This window comes from Euprymna scolopes, chromosome 24, assembly GCF_053919585.1.
Source record: "Euprymna scolopes isolate OS-2025 chromosome 24, ASM5391958v1, whole genome shotgun sequence".
NCBI lineage: Eukaryota > Metazoa > Mollusca > Cephalopoda > Sepiida > Sepiolidae > Euprymna > Euprymna scolopes.
Genome location: NC_136505.1, coordinates 108,140,049 through 108,163,351, shown reverse-complemented (window position 1 = coordinate 108,163,351; position 23,303 = coordinate 108,140,049). Strand labels below are relative to the sequence as shown.

The following is a 23,303-nucleotide window of genomic DNA, read 5'->3' as shown; positions in this document are numbered from 1 at the left end:
ATTACTTCTTAGGAAATATTTCAATGAAAATAATAGTTCATTTATGAGTGAACAAAAGGGGGGGATTAGTTGAGATTAAGGAAGTTTTAAAATAATTGTTTACATAAAATTAATTAAAAATGAGCATGCGATAATAGAAGGGGGAATACAAAAGTTAGTTACTGTGTCTGTGTGTTCGCCCACATTGTTTTATCAGCCGACTCGCCTGCTACGTTCACAGTTTTGTCGCGTTAGTTTTTAGCTGCAGACGGTAGTGATATATATATCTTTCAACACTATCTCTGAATTTTGTTAACTGCCCTTTTTTTGGAAAATACAGAGGTTTTTAAAGGTTTTCACCGGCTCCCAGACACATAATTTCCGACAGCTCGGAAAACTCTCTGATTGGTCAAAAAAAATCAAAACATTGAACCTCCAGAGCAATTCAGTAAAAAGAAAAAGGGCGCCTCTAGCCGCCTGCGCAGAAAACGTCTCGGGGCACTTGAATTTCCGGCAGCGAAAGAGTGAACATCGTAGCTCACCATATAACTTTCCGCCCAGTAAACGGAGTTTAAAGGTTCATCGTTCATGATAAATAGCTTTGGGTTTTTTTGTTTTTTTTTTTGTGAAGGAAAGTTTGGTAGTATATTTACATGTAAATGTAGGTTGGGAAAAAAAAAATTTTTTTTTTTTGTTTAGAAAATTTTTACATCATTTTTATTTTTAATAATAAAAATATGTGTTGTCCTTTTTCCACCTGATGGTTCTCCCGGACTTTGATTTAGTTTGTTTCTTTTCAACCTCTGTATCAGAGGAAGATACAAAAGTGTCAGATACTGGAAGGGGTGGAACAAAATCTTTTGACGTTGTTGAAGAATATGCAGGCTTCAATCTATCTATGGAAACGTTACTGTGTACATCATCAGACATTTTAATAGTAAAATATTTGCCATGACGATGTACTACTTGGAATGGACCTGTATATGGAGCTTCCATAGATTTTCGAATCCTGTCTGTTCTCAACCAGACGCTGTCACAAATTTGAAGATCCTTAGGAATGTACACAGTAGGTAAAGAATGGAGGTGTCCACTGGATAATCCGTCTGTGTCAAATTTCCGCATCTCCTCAGCTAGAGCTTTTATGTGAGCATCTGTTATATCAATGTTTGCATCCTCGTACGCATCGATTAACAATCTAGGTATCTGTGCATTAGCACCCGTAACTGCAGTAAATGGTGAATAATTGGAATCGTTGGGTGTAATCCTGATACCTAGAAGAACTATAGGAAGAGCAGACAACCAAGAATCTCTTCTGGCAATAATTGCTGTCTTTAATGTTCTGTGTGCTCGCTCGATCATTCCGTTTGCTTGGGGATGGTACGAAGTCGTTCTCAGCCTGTGAAACCCTATAATTTTTGACAGTTCTGAGAACAGCTCAGACTCGAATTGGCTACCTCTGTCTGTAACGACATGGAGGGGCACACCAAATCGCGATATCCACAGATCAACAAAAGCAGTTGATACTGACGCTGCAGTTATTTCGGTCAATGGACAAGCCTCTACCCATCTCGTATTTCTATCGATGCATGTTAATAAATAACGATAGGGAGAGAAATACGGGTCTGTTTTGCTCTTGACTGGTGGTAGAGGGCCAACAATGTCAATGTGTACAGTTTGAAATCTGCTGGATGGCAATTCAAATGGATGCACGTCACTTTTTGTGTGTTTGTTTATCTTTGCTTGTTGGCAATGCTGACATTCCTTGCACCATTCCTTTATTGACTTGGCCATTTTGGGCCAAAAATATCTGGAAGTTATCATTTTAGTTGAAGCAGCAATTCCAGGGTGTGACAAGTTGTGTAAACTGTCAAAAACAGATTTCCGGAGCTTTTGTGTGACAAAAGGTCGTGGAAAAGGTAAAGACACGTCACATAGGATTGTATTATGTTCATTAATCTGATACGGCTTTAGTTGATCACATAGAGTTTTTGTTTCTTCATCAGTGGTTTGGTGATTGGCCATCTCCTGTAAGTCACAAATATCAATTGTGATTGCATACGCTGGTCGCGATAAGCAATCAGCTACAATGTTCTGTGAACCTTTTATGTGTGAAATATCAGTCACATATTCACTCAAGAAACAAAGGTGACGCTGTTGTCTATCGGATTTTAAAGGTGTTTGGCTTTTAAAGGCGCTGCAGAGCGGTTTATGGTCTGTTAATAACAACAAGTTTCTGCCTTCCACCTGATGTTTAAAATACAAGACTGCTAAATAAGCAGCTAGCAATTCTCTGTCAAAGGTAGAATATTTTTGTTGAGTTTGTGATAACTTTTTTGAAAAGAATCCAATAGGAATTGGTTGATTGTCAATCATTTGATGAAGTGCTGCTCCAACAGCGTAACTGGAACTGTCCGTAACAAGCTGATAATTAGTAGCTTTTGAATCGGGATAAGGTAGAGCGGTTACACCTGATAAACTTGTTTTTATCCTTTCAAAGGATTCAACTTCCTCCTTTGTAAAATCTATTTTCTTAGATTTTTGATTCAACCGAATACACTCGGTGAGTGGTAAACTGATTTCACTGAAATTTGGAACTAATTTTCTGTAAAAATTTGCCATGCCAAGGAATCGACGCAGTGATTTTGAATCGTTTGGTTGAGGAAATTCATTTAATTCGCGGATTTTCTTGTCACTTGGCTTAAGACCATCAACAGATATGTGAAATCCCAAAAATTCAAGTTGAAAAACATTGAAAATACATTTAGAAAGGGAAATTTTAAGGTCGTACTCACTGAGTTTCTGTAAAACAGTATCAAGGTGTTTGGAATGCTCTTCTTCACTATTTGAGAAAATAAGAATATCATCGATGTATATAAAAATACAATCGATGTCGCGGAAAATATTGTCCATCATCCTTTGGAAAGTACTAGATGCGTTCCGCAAACCGAAAGGCATGTAATTGTACTCATATAAACCGAAGGGTGTTGTGATGGCTGTTTTGCATACATCATCCGGATGGACTGGTACTTGGTGATAAGCAGAAGATAAATCAATTTTTGAAAAAACTTTCTTACCGTGCAGTTTTGATGACAAGGAATTTATGTTTGGCACTTGGTATCGATCGGGTTTTGTTATAGTGTTTAGTAACCTGTAGTCACCTACAGGTCTATAAGTCCCATCAGATTTATTCACCATGTGCAAGGCCGAACTCCACTCTGATTTAGAGGGGGATATAATTCCGGCATTCTGGAGTTTCCTGAATTCCTCTTTTGCTATGTTGTATTTCTGGGCAGATAACTGCCTCGTTTTAGAGAAAGATGGAGGGTTACTGCCAGTTTCAATTCTATGAAACACTTTAGGTTTTGTTGCATTGGAATCGCGATGTGGAGAAATTAAGTTGGGATATTTTTGCGAAATTGTGTGAACTGTTGTGTCGGCAACGTTATCCGAGCATAAAGCAATGTTCATAAGTATTGGTGATGGCTGTACGTTTGAATATCTTTTGGTTGTTTGATCAATCAATTTGTTATTTGTGCAATCAACTATTAATCCAAAATGATTCAGAAAATCATAACCTAGGAGAGGTCTGGTAGTTTCTGCAATGAGAAAGGTCCAAGTGAAATCACGCCTCAAGTTATGAAGTGCCAGGTTTAATACTGCTTGACCGGAACATTCAATGTTCTGACCGTTAGCTGACACAATTGAGATGTTTGTTGGGTATATAACTATACCGCTTATATATTTTCTTGGGATTACAGATATTGCAGCTCCCGTATCCACAACAAAATTCAATTTTATAGCTCCTAACCGTGCGGCTACTTCAAGAAGCGGCGAAGATGTGGAAGCTATCACGCTTCGCCGGGTTAGTTTTCCGATGTTTTACTAAAAGCAGGGGAGGCAGGACGAGAACTGGGTTGCATTTGCACATTCCGTTTGTCTGGCCATTTACACCATGGTTTGCAATATTTTGCACGTTCGGCAAAATATAGATGTGAACGGCAGATTTTGGGTCTCTGATCCTTGTTAAAAGGACGAACTCCATTTGGACAATTATATGATTTTTGTGACGGATTACTTTTTCTTTGAGATCCGTCATCACTCTAGTTACGATGGTTTTGGTTCCATGATATCTGTTGTATATGCGTGGCGTCCTGTCTATTAAAATATAACAGCAGGTCATCGGACATTTTACCAAGTCTTTCCAGATCGAGATCAATTTGTGCTGCTACCACGGGTTTGATCGAATGAGGTAGGGCTTGGATGAACTTATGTCGGACAATGTCTTCTCCAACACCAATTCTACCTGCTAACGACATGAGTTCGTTCAAATAAATCGAAGGACGTCCTGTCATGATTGAAGATGACATTAGTTTGTCCAGCATTTCAGGCTTTGATTTTTCATACTGATTAATCACAGCATCTTTTAACTTATCAAAGTCTTTTGATTCCAGTATGCTGTTTTGTAATTTTCCAACTATATCCGTTGGTAGTGACGCGAGAATATGATAAAATTTTTGTCTTGGTTGCTTAATGTTCATAATACTGAACTGGGCTTCCATTATTGAAAACCAAGCTAGTACATTTGAATCAATAAATGCCGGAGTTTTCATCGCAATTGACTGCACTGGTTTATCTTGTTCTGCTGCCATGTCGACTTCGTTTTCTGCCATTTTAGTTTTCCTGTTTGTTATTCACACTTTTGCTGTATGTTGTCTTTTATAATTTTGTTATGAAGATAGGTTTTTATGTTAAAATTTTTTTTTTTTTTTTTTTTTTTTTTTGAAAAGTAGATTTTTATATTCAGAAGGATTTGTTTTATCGTTTTCATACAAAAATTTTTTTTTTATTTTTTTTATTTTTGTTGAATTTCCATAGTTTTTCGCGACCTTGGTGAAATTGTTTCTTGAGTTTTTTTATTTACTTTTGTTGAAATTCACATCAAAAGTTGGTTATTTGAAGTATTAGAAGGCAGTTTTTTTGTTTGTTTGTTGGTCCATGGTGAATTTGTAGTGAAATTATTTCTTGGGTTTTCATTTTGTTTAGTTTCATTGAAATTCACATCAAAAGATTGGTTACTTGAAGCATCAGAAGATAGCCTTTTTTTTTTTTTTTATAGAAATGTTTGCGTGTTCAAAATAATCACGTCGGGGTCACCAGATTTGGCCTTTTCCAATGTTTCTTACATTTGTTTATTATTTATTAATTAATTTTACTATTATTGTGGGGAAAACAAGTAAAGAGAGCAAGACAGAGAGTCGAATTTACGATGTTATTTCGTAGAAAATATATCAACAAAATAAATACAGTTAACTCTCAATTTATAAAAAAAGATTTATTACTTCTTAGGAAATATTTCAATGAAAATAATAGTTCATTTATGAGTGAACAAAAGGGGGGGGATTAGTTGAGATTAAGGAAGTTTTAAAATAATTGTTTACATAAAATTAATTAAAAATGAGCATGCGATAGTAGAAGGGGGAATACAAAAGTTAGTTACTGTGTCTGTGTGTTCGCCCACATTGTTTTATCAGCCGACTCGCCTGCTACGTTCACAGTTTTGTCGCGTTAGTTTTTAGCTGCAGACGGTAGTGATATATATATCTTTCAACACTATCTCTGAATTTTGTTAACTGCCCTTTTTTTGGAAAATACAGAGGTTTTTAAAGATTTTCACCGGCTCCCAGACACATAATTTCCGACAGCCCGGAAAACTCTCTGATTGGTCAAAAAAAATCAAAACATTGAACCTCCAGAGCAATTCAGTAAAAAGAAAAAGGGCGCCTCTAGCCGCCTGCGCAGAAAACGTCTCAGGGCACTTGAATTTCCGGCAGCGAAAGAGTGAACATCGTAGCTCACCATACCTATCAGATTTGTAACTCTCTTTTGAACCTTGTCAAGGAGCGAGAGACTAGTAGCCGATGCACCGGGCCAAATATGACAGCAATACTCCATACATGGGCGAATAGTGGCCTTATAGAGGTACAGGATACTTTCGGGTGTTAGAAGTTTTCTAGCACGGTAGAGAGAGCCCACCTTCCTTGCAGCGGCCCTGGCAATGCCCTCGATGTAATTTTTCCAACTCATGTTTCCTGTGAACGTTGGTCTAAGGAGCTTGAGAGACGTACTCTCAGATAAAGAGTCGTTGGCCATTGCTATAGGTGGTAGAGAAGGTTTCTTGTAATTATTGAATGAAACCAGTTTTGTCTTGGTGGTATTGAACGTTACCATCCATTTTTGTCCCCATTCCACTACTGATTGGAGGTCATCCTCTAGTATTTCTGCCATTACTTTAGATATATGTTCATTTGTTTTTCTGTCGTGCCTGCTATAGAGTGTGGTGTCATCAGCATATATACCCATCTCAGAGGCAATTTTGTCGGGGAGGTCATTTATGAATATCAGGAACAGCAGAGGTCCAAGGATAGATCCCTGGGGCACTCCCGCATTTATATCATATTGTTTAGATGTACGACCGTCGAGGACAATCTGGATTTTTCTCTTATCTAAGAAGGATTTAATTATGTTAAGTATTTAAATACTTTCCTTCTCATCAGAGGGTAGGAATTAGCAAAATGCGGGATCTGATTTTTCATGCAAAAGTATTTGATAAAACAACAAGTAAGTCAAAGATCTTACTTGATAACAAAAAAGTGAAGCAGAGGGAATATGGTCAAGGAAAAGGTGATTACACATGAATGGATAGTCTGATGGAAGATAAAAAATCCTTTGACGGTAAAATCCAAATATATAACTTCAAGAAAGTTAATTGAATTTCCATTTGCACAGGTAAAATCCAAGGAAATCCCGTTATTGGAAGAAGATGGTCCATAATAATCCAAAGGCAGAAATCCATGGAATAATTCACAAAAAAAAGTTAAAAAGGAAAAAATTCCAATAATATTAATAAAAGGAAAAAATTTAATATCTATAATATACTTTAATTTTACCATCTTGGAACATTTTGGTGAATTTAATTGTAATTTTTATTTTATTTTATTTATTTATTTATTTTTTTACACAGTGGTCACCACTTATCAAGGCCCAGAAGCCTCTCAGGGATAAGGGTTAATTGCAAGTACATTACGTTAGTGTGGAGATTTGATGAAGTGTTTATTTAAGGGGCGGTTCATTAGGAATTTGTTAACATTGGACTTGAAGACATCCAAGTTGTAGTCAAGTGGGAAGCAGGTAGACGGAACAGAGTTCCACAGGCGTGCAGTTCTAAGAAAAAAACTTTGTTCATGGAATCCCCGTTTTGATTTAGGCATAGATAAAGAGTGGGGGAAATTTTTTCCCAGTGGATTCAGCTAGACGGGTGTTTTTCGTGAAAGATTGGGGAGGGGGGACCAGAGATTGAAACTCAGACGAGACCCTACCATGGAAGTAACGATAAAACAAGGATAGGCTCGCAACGTCTCTTCTGTGGGAGAGAGGTTGCAGAGTAGAGAAAACGGCATCCCCCACTAAGCCACGAAGTCTATTTTGTACTCTGTCAAGGCAGGATAGCCTGTTTTTAGCAGCTCCTGCTCAGATATGGCAGCAGTATTCCATCCTTGGACGTACTTGGCTTTTATATAGATAGAGAATTGCATCAGTAGTGAGATATCTTCTGGAGCGGTAGAAGGATCCCACCATCTTCCCATTTTATGTATATATATATATATATATATATATATATATATATATATATATATATACATATATATACATATATATACACATATATATATACATATATATACATATATATACATATATATACACATATATATATACATATATATATATATATATATATATATATATATATATATATATATATATGCTAGTCTTAATTATATTTCTCGCTGTTCGCACCTGTCATATCCTTGACACGATTATAACTCTGGTTGGAGTGCATCTGAGTTGCGTTACTTTCAGATCGCCCCTCTTATCCCCCTACACACATGTTGACTCTGATAGCTGGCACACATTTTTTTTTACCTGTGCACAGATGTAACAGTAAAACAAAAAACACCTTTTTTTCGGATATACTGCTTATCTTAGCCTGGTGGCAGCACGGTTAACAGGAATTGCCTAGGCTAGAAATTAGTTTACAGCTCAGATTGAGGCAGCTGTATGAACAACACAAAGAAACACTCTCTCTGTGGGTGACTAGTTATGCTTTTTTTCTTGGCTTGAGCATACTAGTGAGTGAAAACAACAAACTACCACTCATGTATAATTGAAATGTTGTTTTGTGTTATCAAATCGAGCTTTCAGTGTTTGAAAATGTTTATCATTGGAAGTCTACGAGATTTACTTTATTTCTCGTCGTGCGGACACCAATAACTTTTTCACTTAGAATCGTTTTTCCGTGAAGACTTTTTTATGTGTTATGTCCTGAACTGTTGCAATATTTTCGTTGGTTGAGAATTTTTCTTGTAATTGTTAAAGGAAAGTAGTTTCATCTTAGTAGCATTGAATGTTATTATCTATTTACAGGACGATTCCGCTATAGACGGAGGTAGTTATCAAAGGTTTCTGCCGTTACTTTAAATATATTTTTTTAATTCTATTTTCACCCAAAACAAGGTACAGTTCCACTTTGGTGTAGGGGCTACTATCGGGGACATAAGTTGCAGAGATACTCTGTAGGCAGTTGAGCAGCAAGATGTCACAAATTAGATAGATAAGATCAATGAAGGTAGGAGATTCTACTTATAGACGTTGCCGATATGAACTGACGAATTAAATTAAGCTACGTTCTGCTCGCAACCAATCCGAAACTAGAATTCCTCCATAAAAATATTGAATTTTTTAGTATTCCAGCACATAGATATCTTTTGCATTTTGCCTGAAAAATTATAAAGTCCAGGACCTGTACAGAACAGTATCCCACTGAAAATTCTTCATCCTCAAGACCTGTACAGAATAGCTACCCATCTGAAACTCTTCTGAACTTAAACTTGGCTTTTAATTCTACTAATCGCCAAACATCTGCCCCATCGCCGAAACGTTGCATCTCTGTGTCTGTTTTACAAATACTGACGAACTCCAAACACTAGTACCTTCTCGACAATAATACTCTCAAAAATGCCGACCATTATCTAAATCTCACTCATACACCGTAGAGATCCCTAGATGCCGTATAGTCTTTCACTCGAATAGCTTTTTTCCTCGGATTTTTGCATTTTGGAATTACCACACGGGCCCCTGCTTCTTTACTGTACTGACATGAAACAATTCTAGTGTAATGTGTACAGACATCTCGCTGCCCAACTCCATAAATAGTATCCTTGCACACCTCGTCCCAATAGTAGTCCCTCACAACTAAGTAGTTATGTGCCTTATATGAAAGAAAATGACAAAAACAAAAAATTACAAACTAATCGTTGCCTCTGGAATGTTCTTAGGTTTAATCACTGGGAATATTGCAATTACTACTGGACGCTTTCATTTGCTATTTTACATTTAATCAACCAATATTTTCTTGAGATTGTACCATATTTTTTCAGTTTCTTTAATCGAACTTGGACTTCATTTAGCATATCCTTATGATAGATGCACCTCTGAATTCTTGTCTACTTTTATATACGAATGACTTTTCTCATATATTTAAGTTTTCAATTCATGCGCTAAGCAGCAGAATTATATATAAGAGAAAGAAAATTATAATTGCAAGTTGAACTTTACAATCAAAATTTATTCTTCGACTGAATACTCCAAAAACAATTTACAAAGTCCTTGTTCCGCGGAGTTTCAAAGAATGATATTCTTGTTATTCTTCTCACCAGAGGACATAAATAAATCAGCAAATTATATTTGTAGCAATGCTAGAATTTGCTAGTTAAGGTATTAACTGAAACCGCAATTTATTGTAGTTAAAAATTGCAAAATAAAGAGTGAAAAAATATTGGATATGTAAATATATATATATATATCTATATCTATATATATATATATATATATATATATATATATATATATATATATGTAAAAGAAAACCGCGTATAGTATTTCAGCTTGCATGAAACTCCTCTCAAGTTGATCCGAAATGCAAAATAGTTCTTTAGAGAGAATGGATTCCAAAATAACTCCAGCGTGACGACGCATATAATCAGAATGGAAAGCCTTAAAAACAGCTGAAATAATGGAAATTATCTTTTTTTTGTTGTTGTTTTTTTGTTTTTTCGGGCAGAGCAGTAGCCCAAAGAGAAGTCTGTCCCCAGTCAAATTGGACTTAATAGTAAAATGAGAGAAATCCAGTATGAGAACCGGCATGATCGGCTTAATAAGTGTTATGATGGGATAAAAGAGTGAATGATGTTAAGGGATCCTCTTGATTTGTTTTTACATAAGCAGTAATATATTGCTACACAATCATGAGCATTTTTCGGTACATTAGTTACCAGTAACCTCTTCAGGCGATACAGCTTATACGAAAGCAAATCTTGCAATAAAAATATCAAGTCTTTCTTGTAACAGAGAGTTAATATCTGGAGGTTCCGTCAAATGTTGTGAAAAATTAAATTTGGTTGTATGTAAATAAAACTCAACATGGCTGCGGATTTGAGCTTGTGTTAAGATATAGGAATGAATGTGAAAGGATGGGGGGGTTAAGGATCGAGATAGAGGTAATGGAATGCTAGAAAGAAAGGTATTAGTATGCGTGTGTGATGGCCGCCCTAAATCTTAAACATACTAGTGTGCATATTCAATCAGCAGGGGAATGTGTATTTGACATATCTATGCTAAAAAGGGTTTCAGATTTAATCGGGGTTATTCAGTTATAAAAATGCTTGGAATTTGACGAGAATTTTTTGTGGTTAGAAAATATACAACTTACGTTGCCCTCTTGTGTATCCCCGCCCTACCACTATCATCCCTATATACATTAGTGAAAAGGTTAAGAGATGGGGAAGAAAAGAAAAAGACTTAAGGGAGAAAAAAGAAAAGAAAAAGAAAGAAAGGAGAGAAAGAGGAAGAATCAAAACAGGAATCCATAAATAATTTATAGGTGGTGATTCTAAGATATGTCCTTCTCTTTCCTCTTTGTCCCTCATCCACGCCCACTTCCTCGCCCTTATTCCCACCTCTCATCATAACTTTTTCACTTATTTACTAGCGAAGCTTTGAAAGTTGTATAGCAATAATAATAATAATAATAATAATAATAATAATAATAAAATCTCAAAAATGTATATAATTAATTTATCTCCATGCTTAGATATAATCATCTACTCTAATTGTGATAATGATAATTAAAAATAGAAGGTAATAGTGATAAACATGTTGGTGACTGCGATATTTATTATAATGATAATTTTTAATTATAATTATATTGATTAATAATGGTAACAATAGCGGTAAAAAAAGTGTTTACAGTAAAATTAAAAAATCAAAATGTAAAATTAATTTTTAAAAATAGAAGGTAAGGGTAAGATGTAAACGGAAAAAGATAAATTATATCAAAATATGTAATTTATCTGGAGGTATAAACATATATATATATATATATATATATATATGTGTGTGTGTGTGTGTGTGTGTGTGTGTGTGTGTGTGTGTGTGTGTGTGTGTGTGTATTTAGCAAAACTGGTAATTAGTAAAAACCTGAAGAAAATGGTCAATGCTATTACAGAGCAAATATATTTTTTTTCTTTTATTACTGTTTTATCTGTTTAGTTACACATGTTTCTGTTACCGAATGCGTATCAGCGATCCAGCAACTTCGTCAGACTTTAACAGAAGTTATGTGCAAGTCTGACAAGGTTGCTGGATCGCTGATACGATTCTATAACAGGAACATGTGTAACTATACAGATAAACGGTAAATATATATATATATATATATATATATATATATATATATATATACATGTGCATATGTGCATGCACACCTATATGTCCTTTATTCATTTCAAATAAAAAAATATTTCAGAGATAGTCTTTAAGTTTATGTTATATAATAGTACATATTTTTTGCTGTTTAAATTTATAATGTATTTGGTGTTTGTGAGATGGTTGAAACTAGTCAAATTTCGAAATTGTTAAAGGTTCGGTTTAAGCTTATTATTAATGCTGTTTTGTTTGTTTTGATAAAGTGGTATTAAAGGTATAAAACACATACAGATAATCTTAATCTTGTCGAATATTTCTATTATGAATAAAAATCATATAAAAATGTTTGAGGGAGACTTGATATGGGATATAACATACATGTATATACAAGTGTTAAAATTTCAATGGATGAATTTAGGGAAATTAAATAAATATTTGGAGTATGTAGAAAAATTGCTTGGATGTAATGGGTATAGTAATACGGAATGATTTTCTAGAACGGTGCTGACAGAGATGGTGTAGTAATGAATTTAGCCAATATTTAATTTTGTGGCGATTTAAGTGAAAAATGCATTTTTGTAGCATCTTTGTATATGGCGTCTTATAGGCGTGTTTGACAGGTACTTAAGAGAGAGGAATATGTCAGTAATTAATGATCTTTGATTTGTAATACCTACAATTTATTGATGTTTCTTGTTTTTTTATTTATCTTTAAATCTAGTGATAAAGAGTTTTTTAATTATACAAAGGAAACAAAGGGAGTTAAGTGATTGATACGTTCTGGGATTTTTTCAGGATTTTACAGTTTACAATTGGTGTTAGTTTTTTTTCCTATTTCTTCCCTGTAATATGCAGCCAATAATATTTTATGTTGGATTCATGAAAGAACTTTTATGACCATTTTATTTTTGCTTGGAAGTTTGATCTATGTAGAATTTGTTAGTGGTTTGCTCGAATATTAGCAAAGTATATAACAGAGGTTGCCAAACAGTTCTTTTTGAGGGGACAATTACATATATCTATACAATTACAAGTGTTTATTTTTTTTCTCTGGTTCCTATTTACTTGCTTCCCCCATCAAGGGCAGAGTTAGACACAAAGTCAATTTTTTGTGTAGAAAAAATCCAGCTCTCGAATACGAGGCACTCTGGATAGGAGCATAAATAAAAATTGCTTGAGCATTTCTCCTCCAGTGATCGAGAACAGAAAAGGTGAAGTGTAGTATCAGAGCAGATACTACACTGTGATCTTTACCCGAAGGTTCAGATTCTGTTTCATCATTTAAAATTTTATTGTTATGGCTTTTTATTATTCTTTCTAAGATATTGCTGCAACTGTAGCTTAATTTAACAGAGTTTTTTTTTTACTATTTTTTATGGAGAATATTGTTGGAGTGGAAGAAATTTTTCCTAGGTTGGTTTTAACCATTTGATTGAAGGGAGGGGTAAACCAAATTATATGAGATTTTAAATTATGCAGATTTCATATTTATTATCGAATATTTCCTTTGATGAGGAGTTAGAGTTAATTCCTCTGCCCTGTAATGTATCTTGTCTCCTGTTTTCTCTCGTGATTATTATTGTGTACTCAGTGATTTCAAAAGTAAAAAAAAATACAGACTTAAGTGCAATTAAGTAGAATCGAAACAAAAACATCTTATTCTCCAGATCAAGTATATCTTTCGAATGAATGACAAGCTTCTGGGTTTGACCTTTACCTTTGATCTGAAATGGAACACGTACATCAAGTCTGTTGCCAAGGTCGCTGGAAAGATGGTGGGATCCTTCTACCGCTCCGGAAGATATCTCACTACTGATGCAATTCTCTATCTATATAAAAGCCAAGTACGTCCAGGGATGGAATGATGTTGCCATATCTGGGCAGGAGCTGCTAAAAACAGACTATCCTGCCTTGACAGAGTACAAAATAGACTTCGTGGCTTAGTGGGGGATGCCCTTTTCTCTACCCTGCAACCTCTCTCCCACAGAAGAGATGTCGTGAGCCTATCCTTGTTTTATCGTTACTTCCATGGCAGGTGCTCGTCTAAAATCCAATCTCTGGTCCCCCCTCGCCAATCTTTCACGAAAAACACCCGTCTAGCTGAATTCACTATGAAAAATTTCCCCCACTCTATATCTGTGCCTAAATCAAAACGCGGATTCCATGATCAAAGCTCCTTTCTTAGAACTGCACGCCTGTGGAACTGTTCCGTCTGCCTGCTCTCTTCCAGACTACAACTTGGATGTCTTCAAGTCCAATGTTAACAAATTCATAATGAACCGACCCCTTAATTAAACACTTCATCAAATCTCCACACTAACGTAATGTACTTGCAATAACCCTTATCCCTGAGTGGCTTCCAGGACTTGATAAGTGGTGATCACTGTGTAAAAAAAATAAAATAAATAAATATAACAGGTTGTTGTAAATAAAAAACGTTTCAGGTATAAGTAAAAAGTTTATCATCACAAAACAAGCAGGTGCATCGTTCGACGAAATTATTCGTAATTTAAATAAAAGGGTTAAAATAAATGAATGTTCAGATTTTTAAGATATAACAAGATTATATAATTATCAGATGGCATCAAGTTTAACAGATGAAAACAGAGGTTCCATAAAACGTTGTATCGTTTATGTAGAAAACAAATCAACTATCAACTGTACGGATGAGCTTAAGAGCCAAAATAATTCTGTTTACTATCAGGTTGACAAGAAAGTTCCTGTGGTTTTTAGCTTTTAAATCCAGATTAACACATCTCGGCCCAAACAAAAATTTATTGATCGAAATAAGCACCATCAGAATCAACAACACTTTTGCCAACGCAAATCAAGTATATTTATGCCATTAACGTAAAAAAAAATCTTGCGTTCTGGTCGCAATAAATTCGCTGAAAGCGTTTTTGATATCGCTTAGATTTTTTAAGCATTTCTAACGCAGAAATTTGTTGAGGTGCTTGAAAAAGGGATAGTCGGTGGGAGAGAGTATGGTGGATGAGGCAGAGTTGTTATTCCAATTCGTTCAACTTCTGCAGAGTCGCTTTAGCAACGTGCGGTCATACATTGGCGTGGAGGGCAATTGGGTCTTTTCTGTTGACTAATGCTGTGTTGTTGTCGAAGTTTCTGGTGCATTTCATCCATTTGTGGCAGTACTTCTTCGCTGTAATGCATTCAAAATCTGTAATGGATAAAATCGGTTACAGACCGCCAAAAGTCAGCATTACCTTCTTTTGTGCAACTCTGACTTCGGGAAGTATCGTGAAGTTTTATCGGCGTCTAACCACTGAGCTGAGAGTCGCCGGTTGTCGTAAAGAACCCACCTTTTCTTCGCAAATCACAACCCGGTCGAGAAACGACGTTTCTTTTGGTTGTCATTCACTTCCTGAGCACCCATTTATCAAGGATTTTGTCTTTCTTTCCACTCTCTCTCTCTCTCTCTCTCTCTCAAGTGGTTGGAAATCGTCGTATACGTTACATCTAATTCAGAAGCAAGTTCTGAAACAGTTGTGCGTGGATTACCTTCGACTAAGGCTCTTAATTGCTCGTTATCAACATCTGATGGCCGACCACTACGCTCACTATCTCTAAGACTTTCGTCGACGCTACGAAATTTCTTAAACCACCATTGTGTTGTGCGTTCAGTAGTTCTCCCTGTGTCAAACGCTTCGTTGATATAGCGAGCGATTTTTTTCGGTTTATCTTGCATTGAAATAAGAAAATTGTGCGAATATGTCTTTTCCTATATTGTATTCAACATTCTGAAAAGACAATTATTTTAAAACGATTGTAATTTAAATGATTAGATAGAGCGAAGAACGCTCTTTTAAATGATACATCAAGTAAAAGTATCATAACGAAAATTTATATGAAAATACATCGTTGAAAATCAAAATAAAATATTCCGCAAGAACTTTTATGCTCACCTAATATTTATAACGGATTTATAGACAAATGCTTATGTAATAGCTGTAAAAAGTGCAGGTTATTGGAATCGTCTGTTTAATGCAAAAAATATAAGAGTTGAACAAAATGATAATTATTGTGGACGTTCATGTATATCGCAATATGATTAACCATAATGTTATGGAATACTTTAATTAATCGGTGTATTTTTTCTTTTTGTTTTTAAAGTTTCATTTTAACGCAGTCGAAGTTCTCAAAAATCTAGGGATCCCAATTTTCGTGCGACACTGTATATACCATTCACTGGACAGAGCGGGGTAGGGTATAGCGGTAGCTCTAGATATATCCAAGGCTTTTGACAGGGCATGGCATGAGGGTCTCCTCAGGAAAATTAGATCATACGGTATCACTGGTAGACTACTTAACATAATTAAATCCTTCTTAGATAAGAAAAAAATCCAGGTTATCCTCGACGGTCGTACATCTAAACAATATGATATAAATGCGGGAGTGCCTCAGAGGTCTATCCTTGGACCTCTATTGTTCCTAATATTCATTAATGACCTCCCTGACAAAATTGCCTCTGAGATGGGTATATATGCTGATGACACTACACTCTATAACAGGCATGACAGGAAAACAAATGAACACATATCTAAAGAAATGGCAAAGAGATGAGTCCCAATCTGTGGTGGACTGGGGACAAAAATGGATGGTCACATTTAATGCTGCCAAGACTAAACATGTTTCTTTCAATAATTACAAGAAACCTTCTCTGCCACCTATAGCAATGGCCAGTGACTCTTTATCTGAGAGTACATCTTTCAAATTGCTTGGCCTAACGTTCACAGGAAACACGAATTGGAACAATTACACTGAAAGCATTGCCAGGGCCGCTGCGAAGAAGGTAGGCTCTCTCTACTGTGCTAGAAAACTACTAACACCCGAAAGTATCCTGTACCTCTATAAGGCAACCATTCGCCCATGTATGGAGTATTGCTGTCACGTTTTGGCTAGTGCATCTGCTACTAGTCTCTCGCTCCTTGACAAGGTTCAAAAGAGAGACGCAAATCTGATAGGCCCTGAACTGGCATCTAAGATTCAGCCTCTGTTCCATCGATGAAACGTTGCATCCCTATGCCTGTTCTACAAGTATTTTAATGGTGAATGCTCTGGCGAACTGCAGACACTTGTGCCCCCGCGACGTAGACATCCTCGACAAACCCGACAGGCAGCTAAATCCCACCCCACACAGTAGAGATTCCTAGATATAAAAGATCTTTCTACTCCAGTAGTTTCTTCCCCAGAACCGCTAGACTCTAGAGTTCCATTCCAGGCCCCTGCTTCCCCAACATGCGTAACATGAACAGACATCTTGCACAACAAGTGTAACATGAACAGACATCTTGCTGCCAAAATCCCAACATAGTACCCCAGTAGCTGTTGCCCCTGATAGTAGTCCTCTACACCAAAGTGGCAATGTGCCTTGTTATGGGATGAAAATGTAATAATAAAAAATGTTTAAGAAATAACACTTAATCTTTATAGATATTCGAATAGCCTAAATTTAAGTTAAGAAGTTATAATTTTCTTTTCCCGCAATTGACCAGTTAAACATTTAGTAGTATACTTTTCTTAATGTAAGTGGATGCCAGTAGAATAAATCATCTAGTCCAGTTGAGTATCCAACTTCGTGATAATACTTGCGGTACCATCACTTCTAGAAGGTGCACCATTTCTCGTAAAAACCAGTGTTTGTTAGCCATATCGAGATCTTATTCAGACTGTAAATACTTTGTCATTTTGATTATTTAATCAGGGTTTATTTGGACGAAAATGTATCCTCATGTCAGGTTGTCCTGACAAACCCCCGTACAGGAAGACTTTAGATATTCGAACTATACTTACAAAGCTATTTAAGTGTTGTCTTAAAGAGAAATGATTCCCAACACCATGGAAACCCTCATCGGTATATTCAGTATTAAAAAATTCAGGTGATCGCTCATCTCTCAGTCAATAAAGATCAATCAGTCTTCAGAGTGTCATGAGTAAGTTGCTAGAATTTGCGTTAAATAGAGAAGTGGTCCATCACCTCAGCAAAAATAACCTCCTCAGTAACATGCAATACGGTTTCCGTTCTGCTAAATCCACAGCTGATGTGTTAACAGTTATATCACATAGGATTAGCGAATTTCTAAATGGAGGCTTCCTTTCTAAGGCAATTGTACTGGACATATCAAACGCTTTTGATATGGTATGGCATAAAGGTCTACTCCACAAAATCTCTAGCTACTGTATAGCTGGGAACGTCTTTTCAATTATTAAATCATTCCTCTCTGATAGGTTCATAAGAGTAGTGGCTGATGGGCAAATAAATGAAGCTCACGACACTAATGCTGGAGTCCCTCAACTCTCTTTCTGATTTACATCAATGATCTCCCAAATCACATCCTAAGATCATTTGTAGACAGCTATGCTGACAACACTACTATCTATGGCAACACTTCAAAGATACAAAACGACCAAGTTCTCTCTGATTCTTGCTTCTCTGATCTTGAGCACGCGGTGAAATAGGGAAAGAGGTGGCTGGTTAATTTTAATACACCTAAGACCAAACTTCTATCTTTCCATCATCAACGTTCTGATTCCATGAATAAAGCTCCTTACTTAGAACTGCACACCTGTGGAACTCTGTTCCGTTTTACTGTTTTCCATCTGATTACAACATGGTCTTCAAGTCCAACGTGAACAAGTTCTTGATTAAATCCCCTTAAGTATTCAAATTTACCAATCTTCCACTACTATCGATGACTGACATGTTTCCCTTGACCATTGTACACGTATTAACCCTTATCCTCGAGTGGTTGTTGCACCTTGATAAGTAATTACTTCTTTGTACAATAAATAAATATATGTATATGCATATACATATACATATATATATGCATATACATATATATATATATATATATATAATATTTTCATAAAATCAAAAACAGAGTTTCATATTTGTTACAATCGGACATTATGTCATTCGAAAATATTCCAAAACAGCCTCTCTTCAGACGGTGAAATACACTATATATATATATATATATATATATATATATATATATATATATATATGACTACGTCATTTAATCACATAAATTAATATACGAAAGTGTAAATTCATGCGTAACTTTAAGTATTTACTTCAACAGTACTCAATACCTAGGTAAAGCAAGGTAGTAAGTTAAAAATATGTATGGCAATTAAGCTACAAAGAATATTCTGCGTTTCATCCCCGGTAGGATTCATCAGGCTTATGCAAGGAGTTGTGGTTGTCTCGCGTTTTTATATATACGCACCTTCTATTGAGTTTTTATTTAGCCAATCAGCTTTCTAGTTTCTACTGCACCCTTCCTAAGCAGCGAATGAGCAGGCACTTACAGGACAAAGACCCAGCTTACCTCCGGTTCAGCCGTTCCTTTGTGTGTGCTATTTTAGTAGGGAGCGTCCTGACCTATGTTAAACCTAAGTTAAATGTCTTTTTTACACATAAATTATCATATATGTATATACATATATATATACGTGCATGTATATATATATATATATATATATATATATATATATATATATATATATATATAAAAGAAAACAGTTAATAAAACATGTTTAAAACAATTTGAAAAAAGGGTTAAAAACATATTTAATCTGAAAAGGAAACACTTGATAAGTGGATAGTCCACATCCGCGGAGTTTCGAAGAAATACTTTCCTTCTCATCAGAGGGTAGTAATTAGCAAAATGCGGGATCGGATTTTGTATACAAAGGTATTTGATGAAACTGCAAGTAAGTCAAAGATCTTACTTTAAAACAAAATGTGAAGCAGAGGGAATATGGTGAAGAAAAGAGTGATTATACGTGAATGGATAATGGATATTTCTGAATAGATTTATCCAACAATCAGTTGGTATGGAAACCTGTGATTATAAGATTCACAAAATATTACTGGTCGTAATATTCTACGTATTATCCCATCTAAATAGGAAGTGCTCAATATACAGGATAGAGCAAATAAAGCAAATTATAGTAGTTTAATGAAAATTTTTAAAAAACTTTATTCAAATCAAGGATTTTTTTTTATTATTCCAAGTAAGACAAAGATTACTTTCGAAATTTTATCTCCTTATCCTATAGGGTTTCGATGCTTACAATCTCTTTAGAAGAGAAATATTAGCAAATAGATATAACGGCATTCACCCTATTTGCTAAAGTCAGTTAGACATGGAAAATCATAATTATATATATATATATATATATATATATATATATATATATATATATATATATATACTTACTTACTAACTAGCTCTACCTACGTATTGAGCACTTTTGAAGTAAATATTTGAAGTTTACGCATAAATCTATACATTCGTATATTAATTTTATGTGAGTAAATTAAGTAGTTATATATATATATATATATAAATATATATATATATATATATAGAGAGAGAGAGAGAGAGAGAGAGAGAGAGAAACTAACATAAAAATGTCCGTTTGCTATATATAATTGATTACAGTTAATATTTTATACTTATTGTTTTGTTTTTTCTTTCTGCTTTCAGGCTATTGGAGTCTCGGGGCCGGGCTGTGCAACTTCTACGTCACATCTGACGTCATGATGTGTACGGCGTCAATAATGCACCTCTGCACAATATCAGTGGACCGTTATATAGGAATTCGTTTTCCTTTAAAAACGAGAAACAAATCCAAAATGACCGTGACGGTCAAACTTTTAATCGTTTGGTCACTTTCCCTTGTGGTCAGCAGTCCGATCACCGTACTGGGGATTTTAAACGAGACAAACCTTTTCATCGATAGGATGTGCGTTCTCAATAACGACTTCTTCATCATCTACGGTTCCATTATCGCATTCTTCATCCCATTAATCATTATGGTCGTCACAAACATTCTGACGATGCAACTGCTAAACGAGCAGGCACGACTCTGTAATCAGAAAAGCAAAGTTGAGGGCTGCCCCATGATCAGGCGGGTGCAGGGCAGCCGAAAAGTCAACACCCGACGAACTATACTGAACGCACGATTTCAGCCACCCCGATTGCAAACAGCGGGTCATACAAATTCAACACCCGCAAACAGAAAGTGGGCCACGACAGACAGTAGTGAAAACCGGAAGCTCCTAGCTCGCAGGAATAACACAAAACAAACTAAAATTGACGTCGAGTCGGAGATTCAACCGCTGAATGATAGCGGAGGTAGTAGTGGTGGTGGTAGTGTTGGCGGTAGTATTGGTGGTGGTGGCGGTAGCAGCGGAGGTTTCAGCGCGAACTCTTCGCCCGCTAGTCCCAGACCATCGAGGTTGCGATTCTTGATCGCAAAGCACAACATCGCCACGAAAGCAGCCAACATTATGCTCCTGCGGAAGGACACAATCAAGGAGAACTCGGTTCAGACCGAGCAGAAGGCCACGAAAGTTCTCGGCGTCGTGTTCACCATCTTCGTAGTCAGCTGGGCGCCGTTTTTCACCACAAACATCCTGACGGTCCTCTGCAAGTGGTGCCAAGTCGACCGCCTACTGTTCGTTGCCTTCGTGTGGTTGGGGTACATCTCGAGCACGTTAAACCCGATCATATACACAGTGTTTAACAGGACATTTAAGGTGACTTTTATAAAGCTACTGTGCTGTAAGTACAGTTCATTCGGCCGCCTCAATCGGACACAGAGCCTCAAGGGCAGCGAGGCGTCGACATATTATCATGGATTTAGTGGAAGCGACAAAAATAACGAATCTTTGTGCTGATAGAATGCCAAATGTTTATAGTATGTTTTAGATCTGTATGTATATGGATGTATACCCGGTATATTATATTTCAGGAAGTGATTTGAAATTATGGTGCTTCTTCGTTATAAAATCGAATATCAGAAATCGAAATATTGAATTTCACCTAAAACTAGCTGTATCTCCTTAATTGTCGTGTCGAAATTAGTAACATATCCAAAAATTATGAATAACGGTAAAGTAGAAAAATAATTATTAAAGAAAATAGTTTTCGAAGCAATTTGCTAGTTTTGCTTTAATAATAAATCAGAGTATTTCTCATGGTAGCAGGGGAGGTAATTGATACAAACTGTGAGTTACTTCCCTTGCGTTTATGTCTGTTACATGCCGTAAACAAATATGGAGGAAACGTTCTTTCGTTAAACCATGTAAACACTAGTTATTATGTAATAATGTATGTATATTTAAATAATTACAACATGACAATTACGTTGATAATATTGCTTTTAGTTGAAATTGAAATAAAAAAAGTAAGTAGGTAGTTGTCATTTGTTTTCATGAAAAGTTTTTTTTTATTTTAGATTTCTGTTCTTATAACGAAGAAGCACGGAAATTATTTACATTGTATCTAACTTGATTTGTTCTTTATTGATCCGTTTTCAATACGCTGCTTGGTATTTAAGTCATGTGTGCCCTGATTCTTGTTAAGCGAAACTTCTTGTAGATACACGTTTCTAACAAAAATAATAATAATAACACCACAAAATGAAACTAATGGCAACTTTTAAAAAATCAAGGAATTTTTTTTTTAATTGCTTTTTCACCCCAAACAAGGCACATTGACACTTTGGTGTAGGGGGCTACTATCAGGGGCAACAACTACTAGGGCACTATGTTGGGATTTGGGCAGCAAGGTGTCGTTTCACGTTACACTTGAACTTCTGCATGTCAGTACAGTTGGGGAAGCAGTGGCCTGGAACGGAATTCCAGAGTGTACCAGTTCGAGGAAAGAAACTACTGGAGTAGAAAGATCTTTTACATTTAGGGATCTCTACTGTGTGGGGTGGGATTTAGCTGCCTGTCGGGTTTGTCGAGGGTGTCTACATCGTGGGAGCACAAGTGTCTGCAGTTCACCAGAGCATTCACCATTAAAATACTTGTAGAACAGGCAGAGAGATGCAACATTACGTCGATGGGTCAGAGGCTGAATCTTAGATGCCAGTTCAGGGCCTATCAGATTTGCGTCTCTCTTTTGAAGCTTGTCTAGGAGCGAGAGACTAGCAGCGGATGCACCAGCCCAAACGTGACAGCAATTTAACATTTATTATATGTACAAAACCAAGAGTTCCTACCTATTTGTTTCCCTATGAGGGCAAAGTAAGACATAACGAAAACAAAACGGTAATACCTAGTTTTGTATTATTGATGGAAGAGTTATGCCGACCTCCGCCGAAGAAAGAAGTCTACAGGGAATATCAAATTCATAAGTGGTCCCAAGCCTCAGATATATTCCCGTCAAAGGAAGATGACATACTGCACCTACCATTCCCAAATGGTCACCCATATTTCACTAGCTATGTTCCATGTCATTTGACTTTGGTTATCTAACGAGAACTATTGATTCTACACGATGTTAGTGCATAGTTATAAGTTAGACCGAAGGTCGGTTTTTAATGTGAAAATTCCTGCCCCCCTATGAATTGGTCCTCTGGATTGTAACGAAAGTAAAAATATTCAAATTGCAAATTTAGCGTGCAGTGTCCGAATATCTACCGTTCGTCCAATCAGAGCTGGATTTTCCTCCATATTA

The 23,303-nt window shown here is 36.0% G+C and overlaps 1 protein-coding gene across 1 annotated transcript in view; it reads left to right on the top strand.

The window, feature by feature from the left end:
* Positions 1 to 22,237, top strand: part of LOC145246898 (D(2) dopamine receptor A-like) — a 56,392-nt gene extending 34,155 nt beyond the window's left edge. Inside the window, exon 2 of the mRNA XM_080108770.1 lies at positions 20,319 to 22,237. Within this exon, the coding sequence (XP_079964896.1) occupies positions 20,319 to 21,514 (1,196 nt within the window). The 3' untranslated portion in view covers positions 21,515 to 22,237. The remainder of the gene's footprint in view (positions 1 to 20,318) is intronic.
* Positions 22,238 to 23,303: the final 1,066 nt, after the last annotated feature.